General features: G+C 34.4%; 3 protein-coding genes across 3 annotated transcripts; 2 read left to right on the forward strand and 1 right to left on the reverse strand.

Annotated features, from left to right (window-relative positions):
• The first annotated feature begins 627 nt into the window (after positions 1 to 627).
• Positions 628 to 5380, forward strand: LOC115443787 (mitochondrial enolase superfamily member 1). The gene is made up of 9 exons (XM_030169350.2): positions 628 to 907; positions 1475 to 1693; positions 1920 to 2042; positions 2499 to 2649; positions 2952 to 3109; positions 3362 to 3504; positions 4289 to 4452; positions 4801 to 4982; positions 5176 to 5380. The coding sequence occupies exons 1-9, from the start codon at positions 809 to 811 to the stop codon at positions 5308 to 5310; spliced, it is 1374 nt and encodes a 457-aa protein (XP_030025210.2). The 5' UTR covers positions 628 to 808; the 3' UTR covers positions 5311 to 5380.
• Positions 5324 to 15170, reverse strand: LOC115443785 (WD repeat and HMG-box DNA-binding protein 1). The gene is given in 18 exon segments (XM_030169349.2): positions 5324 to 5826; positions 6145 to 6282; positions 6508 to 6822; positions 7027 to 7149; positions 7538 to 7636; positions 7922 to 8130; positions 8590 to 8716; positions 9162 to 9324; positions 9886 to 10068; positions 11392 to 11602; positions 13068 to 13193; positions 13390 to 13449; positions 13452 to 13503; positions 13505 to 13558; positions 13973 to 14088; positions 14198 to 14444; positions 14774 to 15017; positions 15094 to 15170. Coding segments are annotated over 18 exon segments (2811 nt in total). The 3' UTR covers positions 5324 to 5559.
• A 405-nt stretch (positions 15171 to 15575) lies between these two features.
• LOC115443788 (cystathionine gamma-lyase) lies at positions 15576 to 22853 on the forward strand. Its single transcript, XM_030169351.2, has 8 exons — positions 15576 to 15714; positions 16036 to 16188; positions 16518 to 16714; positions 17745 to 17835; positions 18656 to 18926; positions 21275 to 21427; positions 21507 to 21681; positions 22018 to 22853. Exons 2-8 carry the CDS (start codon positions 16036 to 16038, stop codon positions 22283 to 22285), a joined length of 1308 nt encoding a protein of 435 aa, XP_030025211.2. The 5' UTR covers positions 15576 to 15714; the 3' UTR covers positions 22286 to 22853.
• Positions 22854 to 24179: the final 1326 nt, after the last annotated feature.

Consider the following 24179-nt stretch of genomic DNA (forward strand, 5'->3'; position numbering starts at 1 on the left):
GTAAAAAAAAAATATTTTTTTTGTTTCGCGATTATTAGCTAGTTTCGAATTTATACGACATTAAACAGTACTATATTTGGTTGAAAGAGTTCTGGGTTGTGATACTTGGTTCACTAAAATAAGTGAACAATACAAGCTGTCTTGTTCGTACTGGTTTAAATAAGTCATCTTTTTCAAATAGCAGGTCCCATATTGAATTTTGATTACCTGTGCCGGCCGCCATTGTTTTATATTTTCAAGCGGGCCTTCAATAAAACTAATTAGTAACCACTGATGTAGGGCTTCAAATTATTTACCATCTTTTCCTTTACTTGAAAATTTGTTAAAATGCACGGGGACAGGTCTCTGGATGTGCGACTCCGGAGATTTGAATTATGTTAAAATATTTATTTTAATGTAAATAAAACTTTATGTTTAACTTTGGTCGCGAATCGCGCGCGGTAAGGTATTCCATTTTCCAGTACTTATAATATATTAGTGTATGTATTCCATAATGGAGCTGTTGAAACATATTGAACATTTTTGTTGCGCATTAATTACTGACTTGTGTAAGTGTATAGATTATTTTAATTATCATTTTTTAATTACTGCAATACTCTCAGTTAATCATCAAATCAAAACTAAAAATATTTACAAACGAATTTCTCGTGTCACAAGGTTAACAAGCGGAATGATAAACAAACCACAAGAATTTCTGTAAACATAAATGAAATATTTAAAATTCAAGTGATAATAGCATCTTTTGCATAAGGAGGTCACTTACGTTAGTTGTCGGTTGTTAGTGCGACGATACAGTTGTTTAGCCACGATGCCGGCTCCAGATAAGAAAGGTTTGAAAATAGTTGACGTCAACGTTAAAGATGTTAGGTTCCCTACTTCTCTTGGTGGACATGGATCCGATGCCGTGGTGAGTAAATAAAGGATGTTAGTTTTTTATAGTTATTTTATCATTTGCTATATGAAATTTGTGTTCTAATTAGTACATCTGTTACTTTATAATCAGTGGAGGTACATTAAAATTTTTGGTTAAAGAAAAACTTATAACAATTGAAGTTTTCTTTGCTTATAAATTTATTGCTAGTTATATTAAGTGTGCCTATTCGGTTAAACGAAACGGAACCTGGATATTGCATATTGGACTGTAAAGAAGAAAATGCGCGTTTGTGATTTGCTGAAGGCATGCACGCCCAGACGATAGGACTTCAGGGTGTTACCCACCGCCTTCCATTTGAACACCACCACACCTTATCCATACTCTATCGCAACGCCCGGTGTCAACTACTACTACTTCCTATAAAATAATATAACGGACGTAGAACGTCTGACATGTTCTATGTAATAAAAATCTAATATTATACTTTGTATAGTCCAATATTAATGCATATAGATCCGATTACCGCAACTTACCTATATTTCAATGTACTTATTTTCTAAAGCTTTAACATATCTATTTATTAATGGGTTCAAATTGCAGCATACTGATCCAGATTACTCGTGCGCTTACGTCACCATCACCACTGAGAATGGTAAACAAGGGTACGGCATGACGTTCACCTGCGGCCGAGGCACCGAAATCATCGTCTTCACCATTCGCTCCATGAAGAGGTTTGTGCTGGGTAAAAATGCGGCGGAGATATTCTCAGACTTCGCCGGCTTTTGGCGCGCTATAACTAATGACACGCAAATGAGATGGGTAAGTAGCACTTAAAAAAGGAAAATAACGCGTAAATTAACGCGTAATATTCTCTAATTAAGTTCAATTTAATATTATACAATATCGTTGGATCTTACTCAAGGGTAGGTGCAATTTTATTATCTTCCATCCCGAAATGTGGGTAGAACGGAATAATCTTTGATAACCTAAAAATTTGGGATAGTGTATAAAAAAGGCATAAATCATATTAGTTTTATAATTGTAGATAGGTCCTGAAAAAGGTGTGGCACATTTGGCGGTCGCGGCTATAATAAACTCCCTGTGGGATTTGTGGGCGCGGCTGGAAAATAAACCACTTTGGAGATTACTTGCTGATATGGAGCCGGAGGTTTGTGTTATTCATACCTAACTTTTGTTCAGCACTGGACATCCAGCGGCTGATGATGATTTTACCTAAATTTTAATTGTGGCAATGATGCATACGCAAGGTACCATAACAAACAAAATTCTTATTGTAATTCTTTGGCATAACATAACACCTTAAATACAATAGTTCAATAAATATTACACTTGTTAGACTACTCGTTATCTATAAATGGTCATAAATAAGCGGAAAAATATAGTTAAACCGTGACAGTCTTTTGTTTTGTGTCTAACTCAATTCATAGTACCATTAATAGATAAAGAACAGGTTGTATTCAAGACCCATTAATGTCGGAATAAAAATGAAACATTGTTTTGCATGACATACGCAAAGACAATTAAAATGACACGTTTATCTAATTGTTTGCAAACAATGTGTACATTTACGTATTTATCTTACATTGGCATTCATCTTTATCAGGATTTAGTGTCAACCATAGATTTCCGTTACATAACCGACGTGATAACACCAGAAGAGGCTATACAATTGCTTAAAAACAAAAGGTCAGGCAAAGATGAAAGGATTAAACTGTTGTTAGACCAAGGATATCCGTCGTACACTACTCAAGTTGGTAAGTATTATAACAAGAATAGCCAGTATTGAGAAAAAAGAAACAATAAGTAACATTGGCCTGCGCTGCGTAGGCTCTTATCCCTCGAAATACTTATCTACCTACTAACTAAATATCAAAAGGTACCTAAACGACAGATCTATATTTTATTTTAAAAATAATTAGATTCAGTACCTACATAGTATCAAATAATATTGTTTATTGGCACAATTCGAATATTTACCTTTATATTATCAGTAGTTACATAATATGTATGAAAACATATTCTTGTTATCTATTAAATAATTAATTGTTTGTTTTAGGATGGTTGGGTTATAGCGATGAACTCCTAAAAGAGCTCTGTGATAAGTATTTGAAACTCGGGTTCAACCATTTCAAAGTCAAAGTTGGTCGTAATTTTGACGACGATTACAGAAGATGTAGCGCAGTTCGCAAATATATTGGCGAGGACAAAGTTCTGGTGGGTATCATAATAATAATAAAGAAATCACTTAGCAACTTGTAAAGTTTGAAGAAACCTTCGCTTCCAAGTTCCAAAATACAGAAATGTTTAAGCATCCCAGATTAATTATTGCATTTGGATGCAAGAATCAAACGCGCGGACTCATAATCTAAACAGTAGACAACTAAAATATATCTATCGAGTAACCACATAAGTCATAGATTCAGACGCAAACAAACATGTATTCGAGTATCTTATTAATTATTTCAGATGGTCGACGCTAACCAAGCGTGGACGGTAAGTGAAGCTATTGAGTGGATGAAGAAGTTGGCGCCGCTAAGGCCTGTGTGGATCGAAGAGCCCACTTCGCCAGACGACATTTTAGGACATGCTGAGATATCGAAAGCTTTGGCGTAAGTATAGTGCCAACTGTAATTTCCCAGTGATGACGCTACGCTGTCAATATGATGAAATACCTAGATATAATCTATTGTCTACAACATTAATGGGCCATCTCGATCAGGGCCCTATGACAAACTTTATTCTGACAGTTCATAACAAGCGTGTAGGTACAAATATCATCGCGTTCAACGAATTATACGCTTATACAGAATACCATTTAACGCTAATTTTAACAAGGCAGCCCCGGATCTAAAGGGGGACATGGGCCCCGGGCGGCGAATTCCGAGGGCGGTAAATTCAAACTTCGCAGGCGAATACATAGCTCATCATTAATGCAACTTTGACTACTGAGACATATAGTACATTGAATACTAAAATTATTTATTCATTTGCCGATTCGTTTCGACTTGTATCTAAGTTTGCCGTTATGTTGCTTTGAGAAAAAATGGTGTATCTTTTTTTTTAACATAGCATACGTTTGTTAGCCTGAAAAGGACCGGCTTATACAAACACGCCGGACTTTTTGGGTGAGCGCTTTAGGCGCTCACAACCCTTGGAAATTAAGCGACTATGCTGATGGGAATCCACTTACGAGTTATGAACCTCGGCTCAGGACAGTCACTGGTTGAGGATGAGACATCAACGATTAGGGATGCGCGTGCGACAATCTTTTTATTAACGTATTCGTCGGCACGCAGGCCGGAACTATTAGAAGTGGCCTGGGAACGGTGCAAGGACAGAACTGCGGTCTTGTGCAGAATGGTGTACTCGTATCTATAGTTTTTTTTTTCGCAGTCCGTACGGCATCGGCGTGGCGACCGGCGAGATGTGCGCCAACCGCGTCATGTTCAAGCAGTTTTTGCAGAGCGGCGGCATGCAGTACTGCCAGATCGACTCCGCACGGATCGGTGGCGTCAACGAAATACTCTCTGTTTACTTCATGGCCGAGAAACTTAAAGGTACTCACTCATACTTTACAGTTAATGCTAAGATTTTGAATTTGGAACAAACTCTATCCTGATTTTGTAAATAATCATTGAAGGCAAATAATTTGAAGCTTACTAACAGGCGCGTGAATCATAGTGAGTGGTGCAAAAACTGATGTTACTTGATATTTTGTTTTATCAATGACATTATTATACAAAATAAAAACAGGCATAGACAAAAAACGTGGAATTTACTCTATAATCCATATAGTGGCGACCATGATGGCAAAAAATATTTTCCCTCATTGGTACAAAATAAAACATGACATTTCTGTAGATAGCTATATAAAACACAATTCTCAATCAATCCCGATATTTCAGTAAAAGTATGTCCACACGCTGGGGGCGTGGGTTTGTGCGAAATGGTTCAACATCTGCAGTTCTGGGACTTCGCGAGTGTGTCGGGCACCATGGAGGACCGCCTCATCGAGTACGTCGATCAACAACATGAACATTTCTACGACCCTTGCATCGTTGAGAATGCAAGATATCTTGCCCCCAAGGTAAAATAGCCTCATTATTCTAAACTATTTTTGTCATACAGATAAACCGGCGAGTATATGTCGAAATCTCACGTAGACTATTTTTTCATTTTATATTGTTATATTAATCCCTATGAGTACACATGGAAACTTAATAACAAATAGATAATTGCAATCTTTAATCGTTGCTTACTGTAACTATTAATATTTCTAGGCGCCTGGATACAGCACACATTTCCTGCCAGAAACCCTAGAAAAGTACACGTATCCCAATGGAACGGAGTGGCAGCGAATGATCAAAGAAGGACTGTTCCCGCAGCCCGATGAGACTGAATTATTGAATGCTTAATAAAAACAACGCATCATTTTATGAAGAATTATATTTTGAGGCTTATAAATTAAATATTTTTTTAAGACGTCATAAGACCACTTAATTCAGCAGAATCACGCCGGCTTTAGGTACAATCGGCAATTACTTATAAATAGAACTACAAAATAAAAAAGTAGTATATTAGATTTGACATAAACACGGCTTCATCGAAAATAGTAATAATAAATATAATTACTGAACATTCAACTCTTGGTATAATACGAGTCCTCAAGTTTTTTTCTGGAAAGCAAAGGCGCTAAGTTTAGACTGCTTCGGAGCACTAGTGACAGGGGAATCCGAGCTATTTGTTTCCTCGTCGAGTCTTCGTTTCTTCGAATCTGGTGTATTATTATCATTGGCTTGTATGTTTTTAAACATTCTGACGCCATGCCGCGTCAATTCCGACGGCGTGAGTTCTGAATTCTGTTGCTCTAATGTGGTCTTGTTACGACCAAACCAGTCCATGAATGACTCTCCAACCCGTGGTTTTAGAGGCTACGAGGAATATAAATATTTAAAGATCGTTTGGTAGTATACAAGCATAAATTGTAATTTTGATATTTACGAAAAAGGCAAAAAAAAGTATTTCCGACAATAAAGGAAAGTGAATATAAAAACCATGCGTGAAACATCGTATAAAACTCGCGAATGTAAGCAAACATAAGTCAATTCAAATGAAAAAAATCTATGGCCCGAAGTTAGTTACTTCACACATTTTCAACTACGTTTTACAACAATAACAGTCCGGCCGCTCGTGACTAGCTTCAGATCAAACATTAAAATCAACGATATTGTACTAAGAAAGGAACTTACGTCGTTATTTTCAGTTGTGTCGTCTATATTATCCACCAATGTCCTATCCGTCAAAGTTAGTGGACTTTGCACCTGTTTCGCAGATTCAGATGATTTCTTGAACGGATTCCGAGAGCCTCCAGACGATGGTCTTATTGGCTGCAATAAATATTTACATTGAGGATATGCAAAGAATATAATATAAGAATAATATTCATATTATATATTTAATTTCACCTAACCCAGAACACCGCCCATCAATCTTACTTAGACTTTTGTTTATACAAATGAATGACTGCCCATAACCTGTAGCCACATCATCGAGAACTTACTAAGTGGAGACGGGCCTATTTAAATGCAGGTACTGTATTAACTTTAACTTACCATTGGCTTAATGGTTGCGGTTTCTTGTTTCTTTTCAGTAGCTTTTTGTGGTATGATCAAACTTTCATTCAAGTCTTGTGTGCTTGTGACGTCATACGTCTCCTGTGTTTCTAACTCTTGGAAATGAGAATTTTGCGCCTCGTTCAGTCTTTCATTGTCCTTTTCCCAAGTTTCCGATAAGTTTGTGAGTTTTTCTGCTAAGTGCACGCGCCCAAGCCGCGATGCGTATTTAGCTGCCAACGGTAGGAGCCGATCGTCTTTCAGTAACTCCATTAATTCCAACGCTCTTTGCTCTATTTCACTTCTGCATGCGAGCTGCAATAAGAAATCCTTTAGTATTTCATCTGTTATTTTTTTTTTTTAAATAAGGATCACCGAAACCATAGTTAGTTCTGGTAATTCTCAAAAATAAAACATAAAAGCAAACCTAGTGTAAAATAGTATGAAATGTACCATAACTAAATTTGTACATATATTGCGATGATTATGACCGTGAATATAATAGCATCCGTAGCTCACCGCGAAGAGTTTGAGTGCAGTCTCCCGCGCAGCCTTGACGTCGACGTCCGCCGCGGTGTGCGCCCAGCGGACCAGCTGCTCCTCGTACTCACTCTTCTCCGTGTCCATCTCGCACAGCGGTATCTGGCACATATCATTATCATTAGGTTTAAAATCATTAGAGCTAATCGACAAAGAAATAAATGAGAATAGGTTTTTGAACTTAGCTAGTGTTTTTGGAAACAAGTCACCATTAACGAAGTTTTTCTCAACAAAGAATTAGTTATTACCAGTTCATCAATTTTAATAGCCATATTCTAACACTCAAAATCATTCACTATTCTCATACGATTTTTTCAAAATAAGTCACCTGTACGCATGTCAAAGACTTTATTCTGATTGATCTGATTTCACTATCGATTGGAATATTTTTAGGTTTATTAGGTTGGCCAATTAAAATCAGTAATTAATCAGAAGTGCAGTAATTTTTCTCTATTCTATCGTATCTGGTAGTTTTATATGTAATACGTACCTGTATTGGTAATTCTGACACTATTGGTTTGGGCATGGTCAAAGGGAATGAAGCGCCTCTACACATGATTGCTCGAACTTTCTGTGTAGCTTCACTGATCTGAAATATTTGAAAAAAAACAGTACTATATTTACAACTTCATAGTATAATGAGTTCTTATGTTTACGCGAATGTTAAACCGCGATAGAATCCGGAAAATTAGTTAAATTTCAACTTCATAGTAGTTTTAATCATATAATAACATGAACTCAGTATTTCTTGCAATAAGTTGCAAAATTATTTTAGGAATGTTATATTGTCCAAAGGTGTTTGCATTATCTAGCATTGCCTTTGCCACATTCATTAAATAATAAATACTGATCTCTTTTAAAATAACAAACTTACGGAAACAATAAACCATGAGTCGGACGCGCCCCTGGAGTGCGCGCTGGTGTCACACACCGGCATCCACACGGCGCTGGAGATGTCGTACAAGCGCAGTACGCCGGCGCTATCGTACGCACACGGCGAGCCCGCGTCCGTGGCGCCGACCCACGACAACTTCGCAGCAGGGGTTAGCGGAAAGTTAACTGTTTTGCATCTCACTTGCCTCCCTGGAATAGATAGGATAAATTATGACAAGACAATTTAATACAATACGATTTAGGAACTGTGAAACAATGGCCTACTTCAACCTCAAAGACGCGTGACACATTGATGAAAACACATAGTAAGTACCCACAAAGATCAATTCACTAGTTTAGTTTAGACTCTACAGTTTTTTTTATTACCTTGAATGACGAGACGAGCTTGCCATCCGTATGATGGTAAGCGATACGACTACCCAAACACAATCGAAACACCATCCAACACCTTGAATCAGAAAGTATTGTTTGGTATTCTACTACGCTCGCTATTAGACATGAGGTGTTTAGTAGTAAAAAATACTCATGACGACAAGACGCCAGCTGAGTAGTGAGTCGATTACACGCTCGGCGACGGTATTTCACTCAAGTCATAAAATTTTACACACTTAGATTCAGTTTATTTAATATAAGATAGAGGCACCATACCATTTAATGCTATAATGTCCATAGCCATATGCTGGTCAGACACGCCAGGATCTGTGCTGTGGTATATTGCCATTATTGTTGTGTTGTAACAGGCCAGTGACACTATAGGCCCTTGTAAAGAGACTACCTAAAAACAAAGATTTAATTCTAATTTGTATAAAAGCACATTATCATGTAGTTAAGACAAAATGTGAGACAGTCACCCATCCTCTGAAAACAACCTATCACAGCATTCTTGATTATCTTCTGCAGGACCCATAACATCGTGGGTTAATGTATAGAAAATCCTTTAGACATTGCTTTATAAATGAAACCACATACTTATCTTTTTGAAAATAACTACTTTATAATAAATTATTCGATCTGTAGATGTAACATAAAAAATAACTTTCAAAGAAAATAAATATAAACTACAAAATGATCAGAAAATTAAAACTGTAATTTTTAGTAAAAATATTCATTAATCATAGATGATTTTTGGCACAATGTTAGACGACATAAAGACGAATCTAACTTTTACTTATAATGCTATGTCAAAATGACCCTGTATGAAAAAAAAAATAAACAATGACCTGTCTCTGAGTGCCCATGGCAGTGAATATCCTGAGCAGGCGGGCGGTAGTGGCCACCGCGACGACGCCGCCGCCCGCCGACACGCACAGGATCTCTTCTGTGTCGGGCATCGACGCGCTCCACTCCTTACTACTGCCGATCAGCGATATGCACACCAACTTGCTGGAAACAACGGTATAATTTTATTATTACACGTTACGATTATGATGAAGTTTCAGGTTCGATCTCCGCGCTGGGTAAAGTAATATTCACGTTTTCTATTTAGTATGAGTACAGACCATGGAGTTGTGCGTGATAAATGGCAAAAGGGTCGCCCCCTACTACACGGTACCATTGAAACCTAACAGATAGCTTTGTTACACCCCTGCCAACCCCTGAACAGAAAAAATAGTGCCGGTTTTTGGCGATTTTAAAGCAGATAGTGTTTAATAATTTATGTTTACGTGAATATTAGACGTCAAAATAAAATAATTTGATGGATTTTATCGTGATTTTTTGTATTTTTGATCATGGTCACTGGGCGAACTGATGATAAAGGCTGCAAAGCCTTCGAAACGTCGGAGGAAAATAAAAAATTAAATGCAATAAATCGCAATAGAATCCGAGAGCTATCTGATAATGTTAATGAAAATCTACATTATCTTTGCATCAGCTACTGAACTAAAAAAGTTACAGCATCTATTAAAAATAATAAATAAATTCTAATATTCAATAAATATTTACCTTGGCGTTTCACATGCCAGAGCAAGTACACTGGTGGACAAACTGGCCATAGTGTGGTTCAAATAATTGTTCAAATGTATGCCGTGATGGAAATTAGTGTCGTGGAACTCCACGTCGATAGTGGACTCGCCGTTCTCTGCAGTGTGGCACCGCACAATGCCTACATCGTTCCAACACATGTATCTGGAAATAGGGACACTATATTTATAATTTGACTAGCACTATAATAGATATGAGATATCTCGATAGGTTCCTCTATTTTAGTTTCTTTTATTTTGTCCATAATTATCACATACAACTGCCTTTTACATTTTCTGTCAGACCTTACAAATGTTTGGGTCGAATTTTTCTTTATCGTATTATTTTGTTTCTTATGCAGTCCTACTCACCGGCAAATCTAAGGTGAAAGTCGCTTATACCATAAGCAGTGCACTGTTATAAATATAAAACCTACCAGCAATATTATATGAGACTAACACCTAAAAAACTCAAATTTCACCTAGGAGATTTTCTAATTATTTTTATATTTAATTAAAAAAACATTAACTATGATGCAATGCGCAGTTATGCAGACAATAATAATACGTCCTGACCCACTGTTCTCAGGTTATCTTGGCAATATTAATTTTTACTATCTCACAGAATTCATGTTTTGCCCGATATGTTTTCGATATTTTAATAGCCTCTGCTGACCTGCAATGGATTATTTTCTTGACTCGGGTAATTAAGTGCATTAATGGAAATAAGCATAACAGTAAGTTATATTGAATATTCATTATGTCATGTTTTCGGATGTATGCACAGTGTGAAACAATCACTGCCCTTTCAATATGAATGTAAATAAAATACTTATAAAATTTTCAAATAACTTCTTTTGGGACCTATATAATTCTGTTTCCCATATTTTGTTTCTAATACATAGTGATCTATCAACGCACAGCCCAAACCACTGGACGGATCGGGCTGAAATTTGGCATGCATGTAGATGTTATGACGTAGGCATCCACTAAGAAAGTATTTTGATTCTACCCCTATCTACGCCCAAGGGGATACTATAGGGGATGAAAGTTTGTATGAAACTTTGTAAATTTTAAACCGATCGGGCTGAGACTTTGCATGCATAAAGCTACTATGACAGAGGCATCCCTAAGAAAGGCTTTTATAAATTCCACCCCTAAGGGGATAAAATAGGGGATGAAAGTTTGTATAAATCTTCTTAGATTTTCGAATGATTGAACTGAAATTAAAGATTGGACCTACTATGATGAAGACATTCACTTAAATAGGATTTTGAGAAATTCAACCCCCATGGGGATAAAATTAGTTTGAACCTATCAGTGCCGGAAAAACATAAAGCAAGACTTTTATCGTACAGTGGACTTTAATCCCGGAACACTCCTTCACGCGGGTGAAGCCGCGAGCAAAAGCTAATGTACTAGTATATTACTTTAAAAGTCGTACAAAGGCAGTGAATATCCTTAATATACTTGGCAATTGTATTGAGACCTGTGCTCGAGATGCGCAGGTGTGGCGGCGGGCTGCAGCGGCGCCTGCGGGGCGGCGCGCGGCACGGGCGTGTGCGCGGGCGCAGGCTCCCGGGAGGAGGCGCGGGACGACGCGCGCGTTACTCCCATCGTCTCGTTCTTAATTTTCTCCAATGATATGGCGTTATCGTCATCGCTCTCATAGTTTTCTATTAAATCATCTACGATTTCATCTGAAAAGTTGTATTACATCATTTTTATGAGACAATATTATGCCTTAAATGTATGCAACATTTTTGTCATATTAAAACTCAAATAATAACAATAAGTTTATTTGTTGAATACTATAAAAAGTTGTACATGTTATTTTCAGCTCATAGTATTCTGCCATTTTCAGCATAAAAACATTTTCTTTAAACTTTTCATTTTTGTATCTCAACACAGTCCTGTCTATTAACAAGGTAACTTTTGAACCACTCCAGTGCATGTCCCTGAATTCCCTACTTGTTTAGTTTTTAAATAATTGTGGACCACAAAAAAATGCTTTAGACATATCTAGCAATATAGGTGTTATTGGTATTTTATTGTTCATTATAGTAGTAATTGATTCTAAAAATGACCATGCCAGAGATTTCGATTTATGTTTAATAAAATCGAATTGTACTCTTTTAGTATCTCATGTATGATAATTAAGGAATATAGTTTCTGATGTATAGCCTTTTCAAAAATTTTGGAGAAAACCGGTATGAGCATTCTAGGTCTGTAATTGTTTAAACATGATCAGTGATCACCTTGTTGAAAAAGTGGTTTAACTATTGAAAATCTTATTCTGGAAGTAAAGAATCCCTGAGCTAGTGATAATTCATTGAATGGCTTGTAGTGGCTGATAAAATAGCTTCATTTTTGGATTTTGGTATTAAAAACATTAGTTCAATTTGTTGATTCTAAAGAATTAATAATTTTGAGAATATCAGTTTTATCATTAAGTGTCAAGTAAATAGAATTAGCATTGTAATCAAAGAGCATTACAATACTACGGAAAAGTTTTAATATAACTATTGTTCGTTTTATTTGTCAAATCTAAAAAAAAAAAATTGAAGCATCAAATTTCCATATATAATTCTCTTTGCATCGAATTGAAGTTTTTGGCTAGAATGTTTGGTAATTATTGATTGTGAGTAAATTATTTGGAGTAAATGTAAATGGATTCACCAAATACCAATGATTATTTCATTAATTTCGAACTGATCTGTTGTGTCTAGAATGTGACCTTTTATAATTTTCCAAGAGGATTTACATGTTTGTTTTACACTGTAAGATATAAAGTGTATTACTTTGTTTTTGTGTTTATTGTTTTCATTTAAGGAGATCTTTAGATGAAGATGATAATTATAAGTATTTCAAATATAATCGTCGTGATATACATCATTTTTCATACCTTTAGTTATCGTTATTCCTTAGAGATTTATTTACGATTTTAACTTTTATCATAGGAAAACACAAATTATAAATTAAAGTCAGCAAACTGTAAGTATGAGATCACGAGTCTCTTATCGCAGAAAATGATAGAATAGAAATACAATATAAAAAGTCCTTATATTATTCTTAGTTATAAATATTTTGTGATGATATTGTGCATGCTAGAGAAAACTGAAATTAAAAAAAAATATATGTAATTCAATTTATAAAAATACTTACCATCTACTCTTTCCACCATTTCAATATCATCATCTGCTGCATCATGTTTATTGCTATCTTTGCCATAGCAGTTCACAAGTGTCCCTAGTTGACCAGCAACATCACAATACGCTAAGACACCATTACCTGCAATCAGATTGATTTTAATATAATATATTAATTGCAATATTTTTTTTTATTAGGAAAATATTTACTTCAACTTCTAACAGATTTGGTTGTACTTTAAAAGAATATATAGAATGAGATGAGATTTATTCCCGGAAATAACTTATACACACAGTCACAAAACAAAAGTTACTAAAGCTTAAATTTACATCATCACCTTTAGGATTCCATGCCATCGCAGACACATTATGTGAAGTGGGATGCTCGATGATCCCAAACATGACCCAGATTCAATATCCCACACTGCAATTTGACCAGCCACAGTGCTCCCCGGCCAAATACTTTCCACATGGTGAGAACAGGCACTGGGATACCGCACATTTAATCTGAAAACACAATAGGAATAATAACAAACAAAATGAGTATACTTCTACATATTACATTGATAACTTTAAGAATGTATTTTAGTTGGTTACAGTGGTGTGGTGTAGTTGGGGCGATACATCCCGTCCCAGGTGGCACTTATAGGGGGTGGCTAAAATGTGATATAGTTTTTCATATTTTTTTGCATATACCTGAATTGCTAGGAAGGCGCATTACGCGTTTTTTGTATTGTTAAAAGAGCCTCTTTGTTTTTGTTCTCGCCCTGATACCTTGGGTAGGCAAATTTTCAGCTCCCCCTGGTGGGCAAATACCCATACTAAACCATTGATTGGAAAATAAATTATTGTAACCAACATTGGATGTATTTTCCAATTATTATTTCTAAAATAAGAAATAAATTTAAAAAATATACAAACAGAACTGTGTGTGAATGTCATCCGCTGTCCCCAACTTTCACAGTCCAATAATATGATCTCTCTGTTATTTGGGTAAGCTAAATACTTTCCTTCTGATGGTTCAAAATCCATTCTACCTGAAAATATTTAATATAACTAATTTTCTCTATATATTGCATAGCACATATTATACATAATATGATAAGGCAGAAATAATAATTTACATGTACATGGAATCAAACTTACACAAAACTTTAGCAGCATAGAATGTGTTTATTTTAGGTACACATGTGATCTCCTTAACAATTTTTTGTGTGTCTATATCCCAAATCCTCAAGACGCCATCACCACTGGCTGTACTGGCATATTTCATGTGAGGGCATATAGCTATACTGAGAACTGGTCCTTTATGTTCACTCATTACAAACAGAGGAGCGCCACCTTCCAGATTGCATATTTTAGCTTCCATGTTCTCAGAACAACAACCTAAGGCCTGCATGTGAAAATAAGTAATTTAGTAGACAAATATGAACATAAGTTCAAGGGTTGCAAGCACCTAAAGCACTCATCAAAAGTCCGGTGTGTTAGTATAAGGCAACCCTTGTTAGGCTAACAAACTTAGCTATGTTTAAAAAATAAAGAACATAAGTTAACTTTATTCATAATTTAGTTTAATTTATAAGTTTATTCATAATTTATTTTATAGGATGACATGTTAATTACCCACTAATGTTCTAAAGTGACCTTAGGGTGATACTCTAAATCTTGTAAAGTACCAATTTTTTGTTACAAAACAATAAAAAACTATGACTTATATTATACCTCAATTTTTCCAGTAGACTTGATTTGAGTTACGGGGGCTGTGAATCTCGTAACAATACCGTCTTTATCAAAAGCCGGAAAAGTATAAGCTTGCACAGCATGGTTATCCGTCGCGACATAGAGTCTTTTCTCTTTAAACGTAACTGCAAGAGCACTTTCACCAACGCAATGGGAACTAGGATCGTCATCCTCTATATCAACCCATATTCTTACATCGCCATCGTGTCCACATGTTATTATATGTCTAAAAGCAATACAATGTGACTAAATTTGTTTAATCAATGAATAAACAATTCGCAAGCATATTTCTACAAACTTACTTGCCATCTTCGGTATAACACACATCAGTGTGGCCTTCAGCGTGGGCATATCTAAGGGGTTTGCTCTCAATCTTCATAGCAACACAATATAAAAAGATTTTACTTAGACACTAAGTTTTACTTTTCATGTATAAAAATAGGCGCGAAAACAAGTCGCAGCTGTTATCTGTCCAGTGTCATTTGTCAACTGTCATGAAATTAACCACAGACTGACGTCCAATATATAGGTAAAAAATAATGTAGCAGTATATAATAACGTTATAACTAGAGAGTTTACGTTTTTGCTATATACAAATTTTAGTTTTTTATATACGTATATATTTTTTTATTTATTTAACATTTTAAATATACTACACATATATGTACGTCTATGCTATTGTTATATAGCTAGGAATATTGTATTCAGTCTTCACGATAGTAACAAATATGTAAGTTCTTTCTTACGAAATATTCACGTTATTACCATAATAAAGGAGCAATATGAACACTGCAATAAAAGGGTGGCATGACGTTTCTTCTGCTCACTTGGCATAGTAATTGAGTTGCAGCCGGTAGTGTGCTTATCACGTTAAATTGTAAAGCAACGTTTGTAAACACGATATAATCAGAAATTAGTGTACGGTGAGTTAAAACAATTTCGTAAAGTAGTGTGAATTACGTGACTTTTTTGTGATAATTTATATCATTCAGAATGATGAAACATGAACACATATTTATACCATACCAATTAGCCTTGACTTTTTTTAAAATTAGAATACTGTGCGATTTTTTTTACACCCGGCAGATGTTTAAATTTATACCTGAGTTGATTTGTTCATGAAAACCATTAATATTGTTTTTAATTATGTAATTGTAATTTATTATCGCTAAATTAATTCTTTTATAGCACGTGGATGGAGTTGTTTTTTTTAAATAAATATTTTTAGTGTATTGCAATTTTAGATGGCTGAACAAGGATTTTTGAAGCCTAAAGCTGGTTTTGCCACGCTAGCAATCCATGCTGGCCAGGAACCGGAAAAATGGAAGTCTGCAGCTGTCGTAACACCAATCGTCACATCAACCACGTTTAAACAACCAGCGCCGGGTGAACATACTGTAAGTTTCATGAAAATAGCAAAAATTATTCATTTACACCACTTCCACTTAAAAGCCTCATCGAAAAAGGAAGACGATGCTTACTCTGATTATATAATTTATAAGAATATATTATTACCTACACAGTTTAATTTCATAAAATTTTGGTATAGAATTTAAAAATATTTTTTTTTACATTTAAGTATGCATAGGGCTACCTCAACTTGACGACACCAGAAAAGTTTATCGTACAATGAAAAACGTAAATTAATCCAACTGTAATAAAATTCCGATTCTTGATTTACTTACACTCAACGTTGAAATTATTTATTTGAAACATATATTTTTAGGGCTTCGAATACGGTCGATCAGGAAATCCAACGAGAAACACATTGGAAGAGTGCCTGGCTGCGCTAGATGGGGCGAAATATGCCTTAGCATATGCATCCGGATTAGGTGCTACCACTACCGTAACTGCTCTGCTCAATTCAGGGGATCATATTGTAGCTTCAGATGATGTTTATGGCGGTACTAACAGATTATTAAGGTAAGATATTTTTTACCTAAGTTCATTTTCATGGTCTTTATTTAGTTTTGTTTGATTGTGTAGTATCATGGTAAGCTTATGAATTGGAGTTATTTAGGCGTGTAGATCTCTAAAATAACGTTATACTTACTGAAAAAAAATAATAACGATTATATAGAACAGATAAGTAAAAAATTTGCTTCTTTGTTAACTTTATTACTCTATTGTTACGTATGTATACTTCGCACGGTATTAATTATAAATATAAGTAATTCGTCTTTATTTAACTTATTTTTCTGTTAAGCCAGTCACACTGCTAAAGCTTGATATTTCTACTATGAAATTGAGAAAATATTATTGAATTTCTTAAAAGTAAACAGGATATAATATTTTCCGTAACGGAATACGTAACTAACTACGTTTCCACGGTCCAATAAGGCAATTTCGCACCATATTTTCGATACTTATATCTGGGTGTAAAATATATTCATTAAGTTTGACCAACTAATTTATTCATTAATTCAAAAGATTTAAACCTAATAATTGAATTAGAAATGTGCCTTACCCAAATATCTCGTTCTCGATTAATTATTTATTTACTTATATCATGCCAATTCTGTCCTCTAATTAAGATAGCCTTATCAATGTATGGTATTTATACGATACATGCCTATTTACCACGAAGATCCCTGAATTACATTATGGAAGTATACAAGTTTTCACTTTGATATTTTTACCTAATACATCGATATTCATATTATAACTTACTTAAAAATTAAATCTCGATACTGACGAATAGAATTATTGTCATCAAATTTAAGTTATGCTTATGGAGATGCTTATAAGCAGGCCTTTTAGTCACATAATTTTTCTGGGGCACGATAACTCTCAAAATTTTGTAAATCATTCCTATTCTGTACACTTTTCCCTTCCTGTACTTCTCAATGGATTTTTTTTTATATATTCGAAATTTTCTTTGGGGGCACTGAGTGTTTCCACAAAATAGCCCTGCTTATAAGTATTATCTGCTGAAAATATATTTTCTTTTTAGACAAGTTGTATCAAGATTGGGTATAGACACTACCTTTACCGACGTCACAGACCTTCAAAAAGTGAATGACGCTATTAAGGAAAATACAAAGGTTAGTACCTACTTATTTGAAAATAATATTATGATTGCTAATATAAGCTGCCATATGCTCGTTTTTGCTGTCCCCATATATGTACGTAAAAGATTTTTGCAAAATTTTGACCCGCCTGAACTAATATTTTGTGTATGCCACGTAGTTTTTTTTATTAACGCCCTTCAGATTTTTGCAATCATTATATATACTTATAATCGGAATTATCTTTTATTCGAATCATTGCTATTGCCTGAACTGTGAACTATTAAAGATAAAATTAAACAACGTAATATTCCGATATTTTAACGAACATTTGGAAACCAATTGCGTAATAAAACAGAGATAAAAGGATTTAAGCAGCAAAAAACAGATTCCGAAATTACACATACTTATTTAATTTTTGCATAAATACGAGGCTGTTAACTAACTATAAAACAGTTTAATTCATTAAAACAGTTTTGGCCAATTGATAATTCAAAACTTGTAATTAATAGCACCTACTTATCTTCTATGATTGCGAACCGAAGCGGCCTATAAAGGTCGGTAAACAAAACATTTTGGGTTAACGTTCGGCCTTGTGAAACGATGGAATTATAATATTATAATTTAAGTATGTAATCAATTCACTATGGCAGGTTTTATCAGAGCAGCGTGACGTTACTGAGACAAAATATATTACACTATTATTATGGCATGTTCTAAAGCAACAACGATAACATCCTCCTTGATAATATTTACTGCATTGCTAAAATTTATGTTATGTTTTAACGTATCTCTATATATAAAACATTTATATATCGAGATATAAACACGTCAATTAATTGCGCAATGTTTTTAGATGCTCTGGATAGAGACTCCAACAAATCCGCTTATGAAAGTAGTTGATATTGAAGCGGTTGTGAATATCGCTAAGAAGAAACGCGATGATATAATTGTTGTCGTGGATAACACATTCCTAACGTCCTATTTACAAAGACCGCTGGACTATGGCGTTGATATTGTCGTGTACTCATTGACGAAGTACATGAATGGCCATTCAGATGTTATCATGGGGGCAGCGATCGTCAACGACAAAGACCTTGAGCAAAGATTGAGATTCCTACAAAATGGTGAGGTCATTTTATTACGCTATTAAACTTTCCAGCGCCTTTAACTGTTTAAACGGATAATTATTTCTATTGTTTTAATGATTGAATATCATATAATCGATAGGAAGACGTCTGATTAATTAACTTTTTCACAGTAATTATACTGCAAAAATTACAAAACTCATGGCGTTATAAATTTGCATTGTCACGTTTTATGAGTCATATGTAACTCATCGTGTAGGTACTCATACCTTTTTCAATTGTTTAAAATTAGTATAGGTATGAAATTTTCCAGTCATTCTTACTTTGTAGATTTTAATCTGACTTCTCATAACTATAGTACCGCTAAACCTCGGTGAGGTAGCATATCGCAATAGTTTGAAAGAATCACAACATTCATAGTATATTATACTTACTCGACAAAGAGCCGTTGTTCAGTAACACGTAAAATATATTATTCTGCATGACATTTTATAAGATTGTGATTGTGGTTAAAGTAATTTGAACAAAGTTTTACTACCTAGTCTTGCCATAAATATTGTAATAAAGAAAAAAGAAAATTGTTAACTGCAAATAACATTTATTACTTTTACAGTGTGTCAGTTTAATACATAAATATAAAACAATTAAAAATATAAAAAGCTTATTCGAAGTGGTCTCCATTGGCTGCAATACAGTCCTTTAAACGATGAGGCCAGTTATCAATAGAAGCACGCACTCTTTCCATGGGAAAATTCTTCACTGCCAATCGTATAGATTGTTTTAGGGACTCCAAATTATCATGGCGTTTAGAGCAAGCTGTACTCTCTAAAACTGACCACAAATCATAATCCAGCGGATTAAGATCGGGACTAGACGACGGCCAGTCTTCAGCTCTGATGAAGTCCGAAACGTTCGATTCCAACCAAGACTGCGTGGACCGAGCTTTATGACCCGGCGCCGAGTCTTGCTGGAAGGACCATACTTGGTTATTGAACATGGTGATGTTAAGGGGCTTAACTACCTTCTCAAGAATGGTATCTTGATACACTTGTGCCGATGTTTTGATACCTTTTTCACAAAAATATGGCTCAGTCACTCCTTCATAGCTAACACCCCACCAAACCATCACTGAAGTCGGATAATGTCCACGTTGCACTCTGTCGACTAATTGGGAAGCTTCCTTAGAGCTTTGAGCATAAATACGGTCATTTTGTTTGTTAAAATGTTGCTCAATTGTAAAAATTTTCTCATCCGTAAACAAAATTTTTCTGTGACCTCCCTTTGCGTACCGCTTCAGTAGTTGTTTCGATTTTACCACCCTATTCTTCTTTAAATTATCAGTTAAGAAATGGCCAGTGCGTCTCTTATAGGCTGCAAGTCCTAAGTCATCTTTTAAAATACGCGACATGGTTCTAGGTGCTATCTTCATTTCCCGAGATAAAATCTTTTGCTTTCGGACAGGATTTCTTCGAATTCTTTCCCTTACTGCTTTGACCACCTTTTTCGTACGAACACTACGTGGACGGCCAGATCTTTTCTGTCACAAACAGAGGAGGTCTCATTGTACCTATTAATAGCCCGGTACACAAACATTTTACTAATACCAAGTGTATGGAGAGTTTTAAAATTGCATTTGGCTCCATACCTACTTTGTGTAATGCTATCACAGCGATTCGGTTCTCTTTATCACCCCACACCATTTTAATATCGCAAAATATTTTACAATGTATTGGCGCCAAAATGAGAAAACACAATGAACAATCGTATAAAAATGACAGATTCGAAATTCAAATGTAATATTTTTTTATAATTAAGTGTAACAGTATTTATGGCCAGACTAAGTATATTCATTAATTAAATATATACACAGATAACTAAATCATAAAATACTTTAGGGGAACCCATCATTCTTGCCATTCATGATTGATTATAATTATTACTATGACTTTATGACCATCACCATTATTTATGATGTCTTAACATGTAATTTTATAGATTGTATTCCATGAGTGTAATTAAATATATGTTTAATATTGTTTTCGCGTCGAGTCGTCGCGCACTGAACAAATAATGCAAGATTTCGAAGCAAATACAATATGTTCGCATTTACATTATGTTACAGTTCTATTGTTCATTTTAATTTGCATAACTTGCGTCGACCCCTATCGTCTAACTCACACTAAAGCGAGTAACGTCAGCTATCCATTAATAATTAATTTCTACTCCAACCTCAGTTTGAATGCCCTTTCTTATACGCTTATACCAATTCTATAAACATAGTTTCATTTAAAGATTCAGGACAGTTAATTTTTCTAGATTACATTTTTTAATTTTAATTTTAGTTTTATATAAATTGTATAGCATTTTACAAGTATTTTTATTTTTAGCTATGGGGGTTGTCCCTTCGCCAATGGATTGCTATTTGGTTAACAGAAGTTTAAAAACATTGGCAATAAGAATGGAGCAGCACAAAAAATCCTCCTTGATTATAGCTAATTGGTTACTAAACCATCCTAAAGTAACTGAAGTACTGCACCCAGGTAAAATAAAACAAAATGCGTAATAATTCATTTATAATTTTATTTTTCATTCATTTAGCATTTATTCTGTTTTTTTTAGGACTGCCGTCTCATCCACAGTACGAAATATCAAAAAAGCAAACTTGTGGGCATTCAGGTGTTTTCAGTTTTAGACATGTAGGAGGCTTGAAGGAGTCAAGGAAATTATTGTCATCTTTACAAATTTTCACGTTGGCCGAAAGTTTGGGTGGATATGAAAGTTTGGCAGAATTACCGTAAGTTTTAATATTAATGTAGTATGGTAATTTAATTTGCCGTTTACGAGAATTATGGTGTCATAGAAAATCGACGTATCAGGCCTGTCACAACTGAAAGGATTATTTCTAAGAAATCCCATTCGCAAGTGTTGCAGATGCATATAAAATATGTACCTCGCCTTTTATTTATTATTTTAATAGTCATGAATTATTCAGTATTTTATTCATCATGGCATTTAATTTAATGTGATCGACTATGACTGTGTGTTTTATTGATACATAGTATACATATTACATACATTCTTAATGTAATTACAGCTTGTGGCTTGTGATTTAACTATTTTCACTTTTCAGTTCTGTCATGACACATGCATCTGTGCCTGCGAAACAGAGGGAAGAACTCGGAATTACTGATTCACTTGTGAGGCTCTCCGTAGGATTAGAAGACACAGAAGATCTGATCGCAGATTTAGATCAAGCTCTAAAGGCTGCTTTTGAAAACTATATTAAGTCCTGGTTGGATACCAGGATTAGCCTAGATTATTTTTATACGAATATATCGTGCATATTAGAATTAAATATTTTTACTTATATTTATACGAAAACAGATGTTAGTAAGTAACATACTATAAACACTTACAATGTTCCTAAAATTGTTCTTTTATAGATTAGACCGCAGTCGCATCAGTGGAATATGCAGCGCGGTGAGGCTTTTTAATGGTGTAAATAACAGTATTGAGACTGCTTATTATGATTTACGTTTACTAATAATGTTCACTATGTACTGCCGCGGGCCGCTGACAACGACCACGTCCCGCTGCACTTTCCCTTCGTTTGAATATGCGACTACAGCTTACGAAACAAATCACAATGCTGTATAATATATTTTTCTTTTTCTATACTTATGTCTAGTGTCTTATGTTTCTTTTACATAATAATGAAAATTTAATACTGCATTTATTACACTCTTATTTTAAAAGACATATATTATGTTTGTGAGTACTGCATATGTTACACATTGTAAATTAAATCCATGGAAGAGGCAGTTGAATTATCATAACGACAATAATAGAATTTAACATCCAATTTACATCTATCTACATAACATTCGAGTATTATACAAATTGTATTGTAAAGTGTGAGGTGCTGGTAATCACTATACAAAGGGTTAATGTTTGCGCATTACTTTACACATCCATTTCAGTGTTTAGTACCCGTTATGCACCCTACCCTCGTTGTGTTTAATTAGCAAACTAAATTTAGCGCAATCTTTTTCTTTAATATTATGAAGACGTTACGTTCGAATTCCAAGTTTGATTAATAATGATATAAGTTAGCAAAATATAAATCTATTCTGTTATTATAAACTATTTATTTTGTGTATGTTTATATTGTTCTTATCATTTGAAATGTTATTACTGTGACATTTTGAAATAAATTGATCTGCTAATGTTGATTTTTTCTTTATATTTATGGAATGGACGGCTAATGGTCATGGATTCATGAGTTACATCCATCGACCATGGAAAGACGTACATTCTACCGAAGGTACTTCCATCGTAATATAATTGCGATATATTCAAGTATAACATTAAAAATCCATCCATCATGTGGGGTAGAGAATAAACGTAATATCAAATAAAACTGGATTAAATATGTAGGTTAGTCGATATTATTGTTTATCTTTACAATATCTTAGGATAGTTGTAAAGCTTTTTTTTATCAACGTGAATTGTGGTTATAATTGTTTAAATTTGCAGTGATAAAAAACAGTGAAGGCATAATGTTACACAGTAGATTCTTTTTTACAAAACCATTTTGGACTAAAATCTTTTGATCTAAGTTTTGTATTGAATGTGAGAAGGCATTCATAATCTTTAGAAGGTCAGATGACGAATTTAAAACATTATTATAAAACATTTTGTTGATGGAGAATTTTGAACCAATATTGCCTATATGCGAGTCACAATGAATCGGGGAGCTACTGTATCTCGAAGAATGTAATAAAACTTGGTTTTACACAGTATAAGTTTTTATTTGCCATTAAAAATTATAATGATCAATGTTTGAAATTAAAAACACAATTAGACTACAAAATCCAATACACATGACCAATACAAAAAATCTAAATCATTTCGAAGCTAAACCTTTTTCAGAAACTCATTTTTTTAAAACTTACCAACCGAACTATTTGCTGTCGTGCTGCTTCGAGTGAGTTCGAAAATGGCTAGCCAGGCAGCACCGGATATGAAAGAGTATTAATGAATTTATTGCCTGTGAAAGTGCAATAGGGTTTAGTTATAATAAAATGTTCACTGTTTCATAATATGATCTACTGAAGAACATTTTCCCCTAAATATTTATAAATTAAGTATATTATGAATAGATTTAAAAACAAAGTAAAGCAGGCTGCAATTTCTATTTTAAACCTAATGTAAAAATATATTGTATTGTGAACATATGTTAGATGTAAACGCAGTAGCAACTGAACTAATTTGGATGCAATTGGCACACAG

This window comes from Manduca sexta, chromosome 25 (assembly GCF_014839805.1).
Source record: "Manduca sexta isolate Smith_Timp_Sample1 chromosome 25, JHU_Msex_v1.0, whole genome shotgun sequence".
NCBI lineage: Eukaryota > Metazoa > Arthropoda > Insecta > Lepidoptera > Sphingidae > Manduca > Manduca sexta.

What these genes read in the sequence shown, in the direction of transcription:
- LOC115443787 (XM_030169350.2), top strand. Translation starts at nt 809, where the DNA reads ATGCCGGCTCCAGATAAGAAAGGTTTGAAAATAGTTGACGTCAACGTT. An exon ending in ATGACACGCAAATGAGATGG is followed by an intron (nt 1,694 to 1,919) that starts GTAAGTAGCACT and finishes TTATAATTGTAG; the next exon opens with ATAGGTCCTGAAAAAGGTGT. An exon ending in TTGCTGATATGGAGCCGGAG is followed by an intron (nt 2,043 to 2,498) that starts GTTTGTGTTATT and finishes CATCTTTATCAG; the next exon opens with GATTTAGTGTCAACCATAGA.
- LOC115443788 (XM_030169351.2), top strand. Translation starts at nt 16,036, where the DNA reads ATGGCTGAACAAGGATTTTTGAAGCCTAAAGCTGGTTTTGCCACGCTA. An exon ending in ATTGAGATTCCTACAAAATG is followed by an intron (nt 18,927 to 21,274) that starts GTGAGGTCATTT and finishes TTTTATTTTTAG; the next exon opens with CTATGGGGGTTGTCCCTTCG. An exon ending in GAAAGTTTGGCAGAATTACC is followed by an intron (nt 21,682 to 22,017) that starts GTAAGTTTTAAT and finishes TTCACTTTTCAG; the next exon opens with TTCTGTCATGACACATGCAT.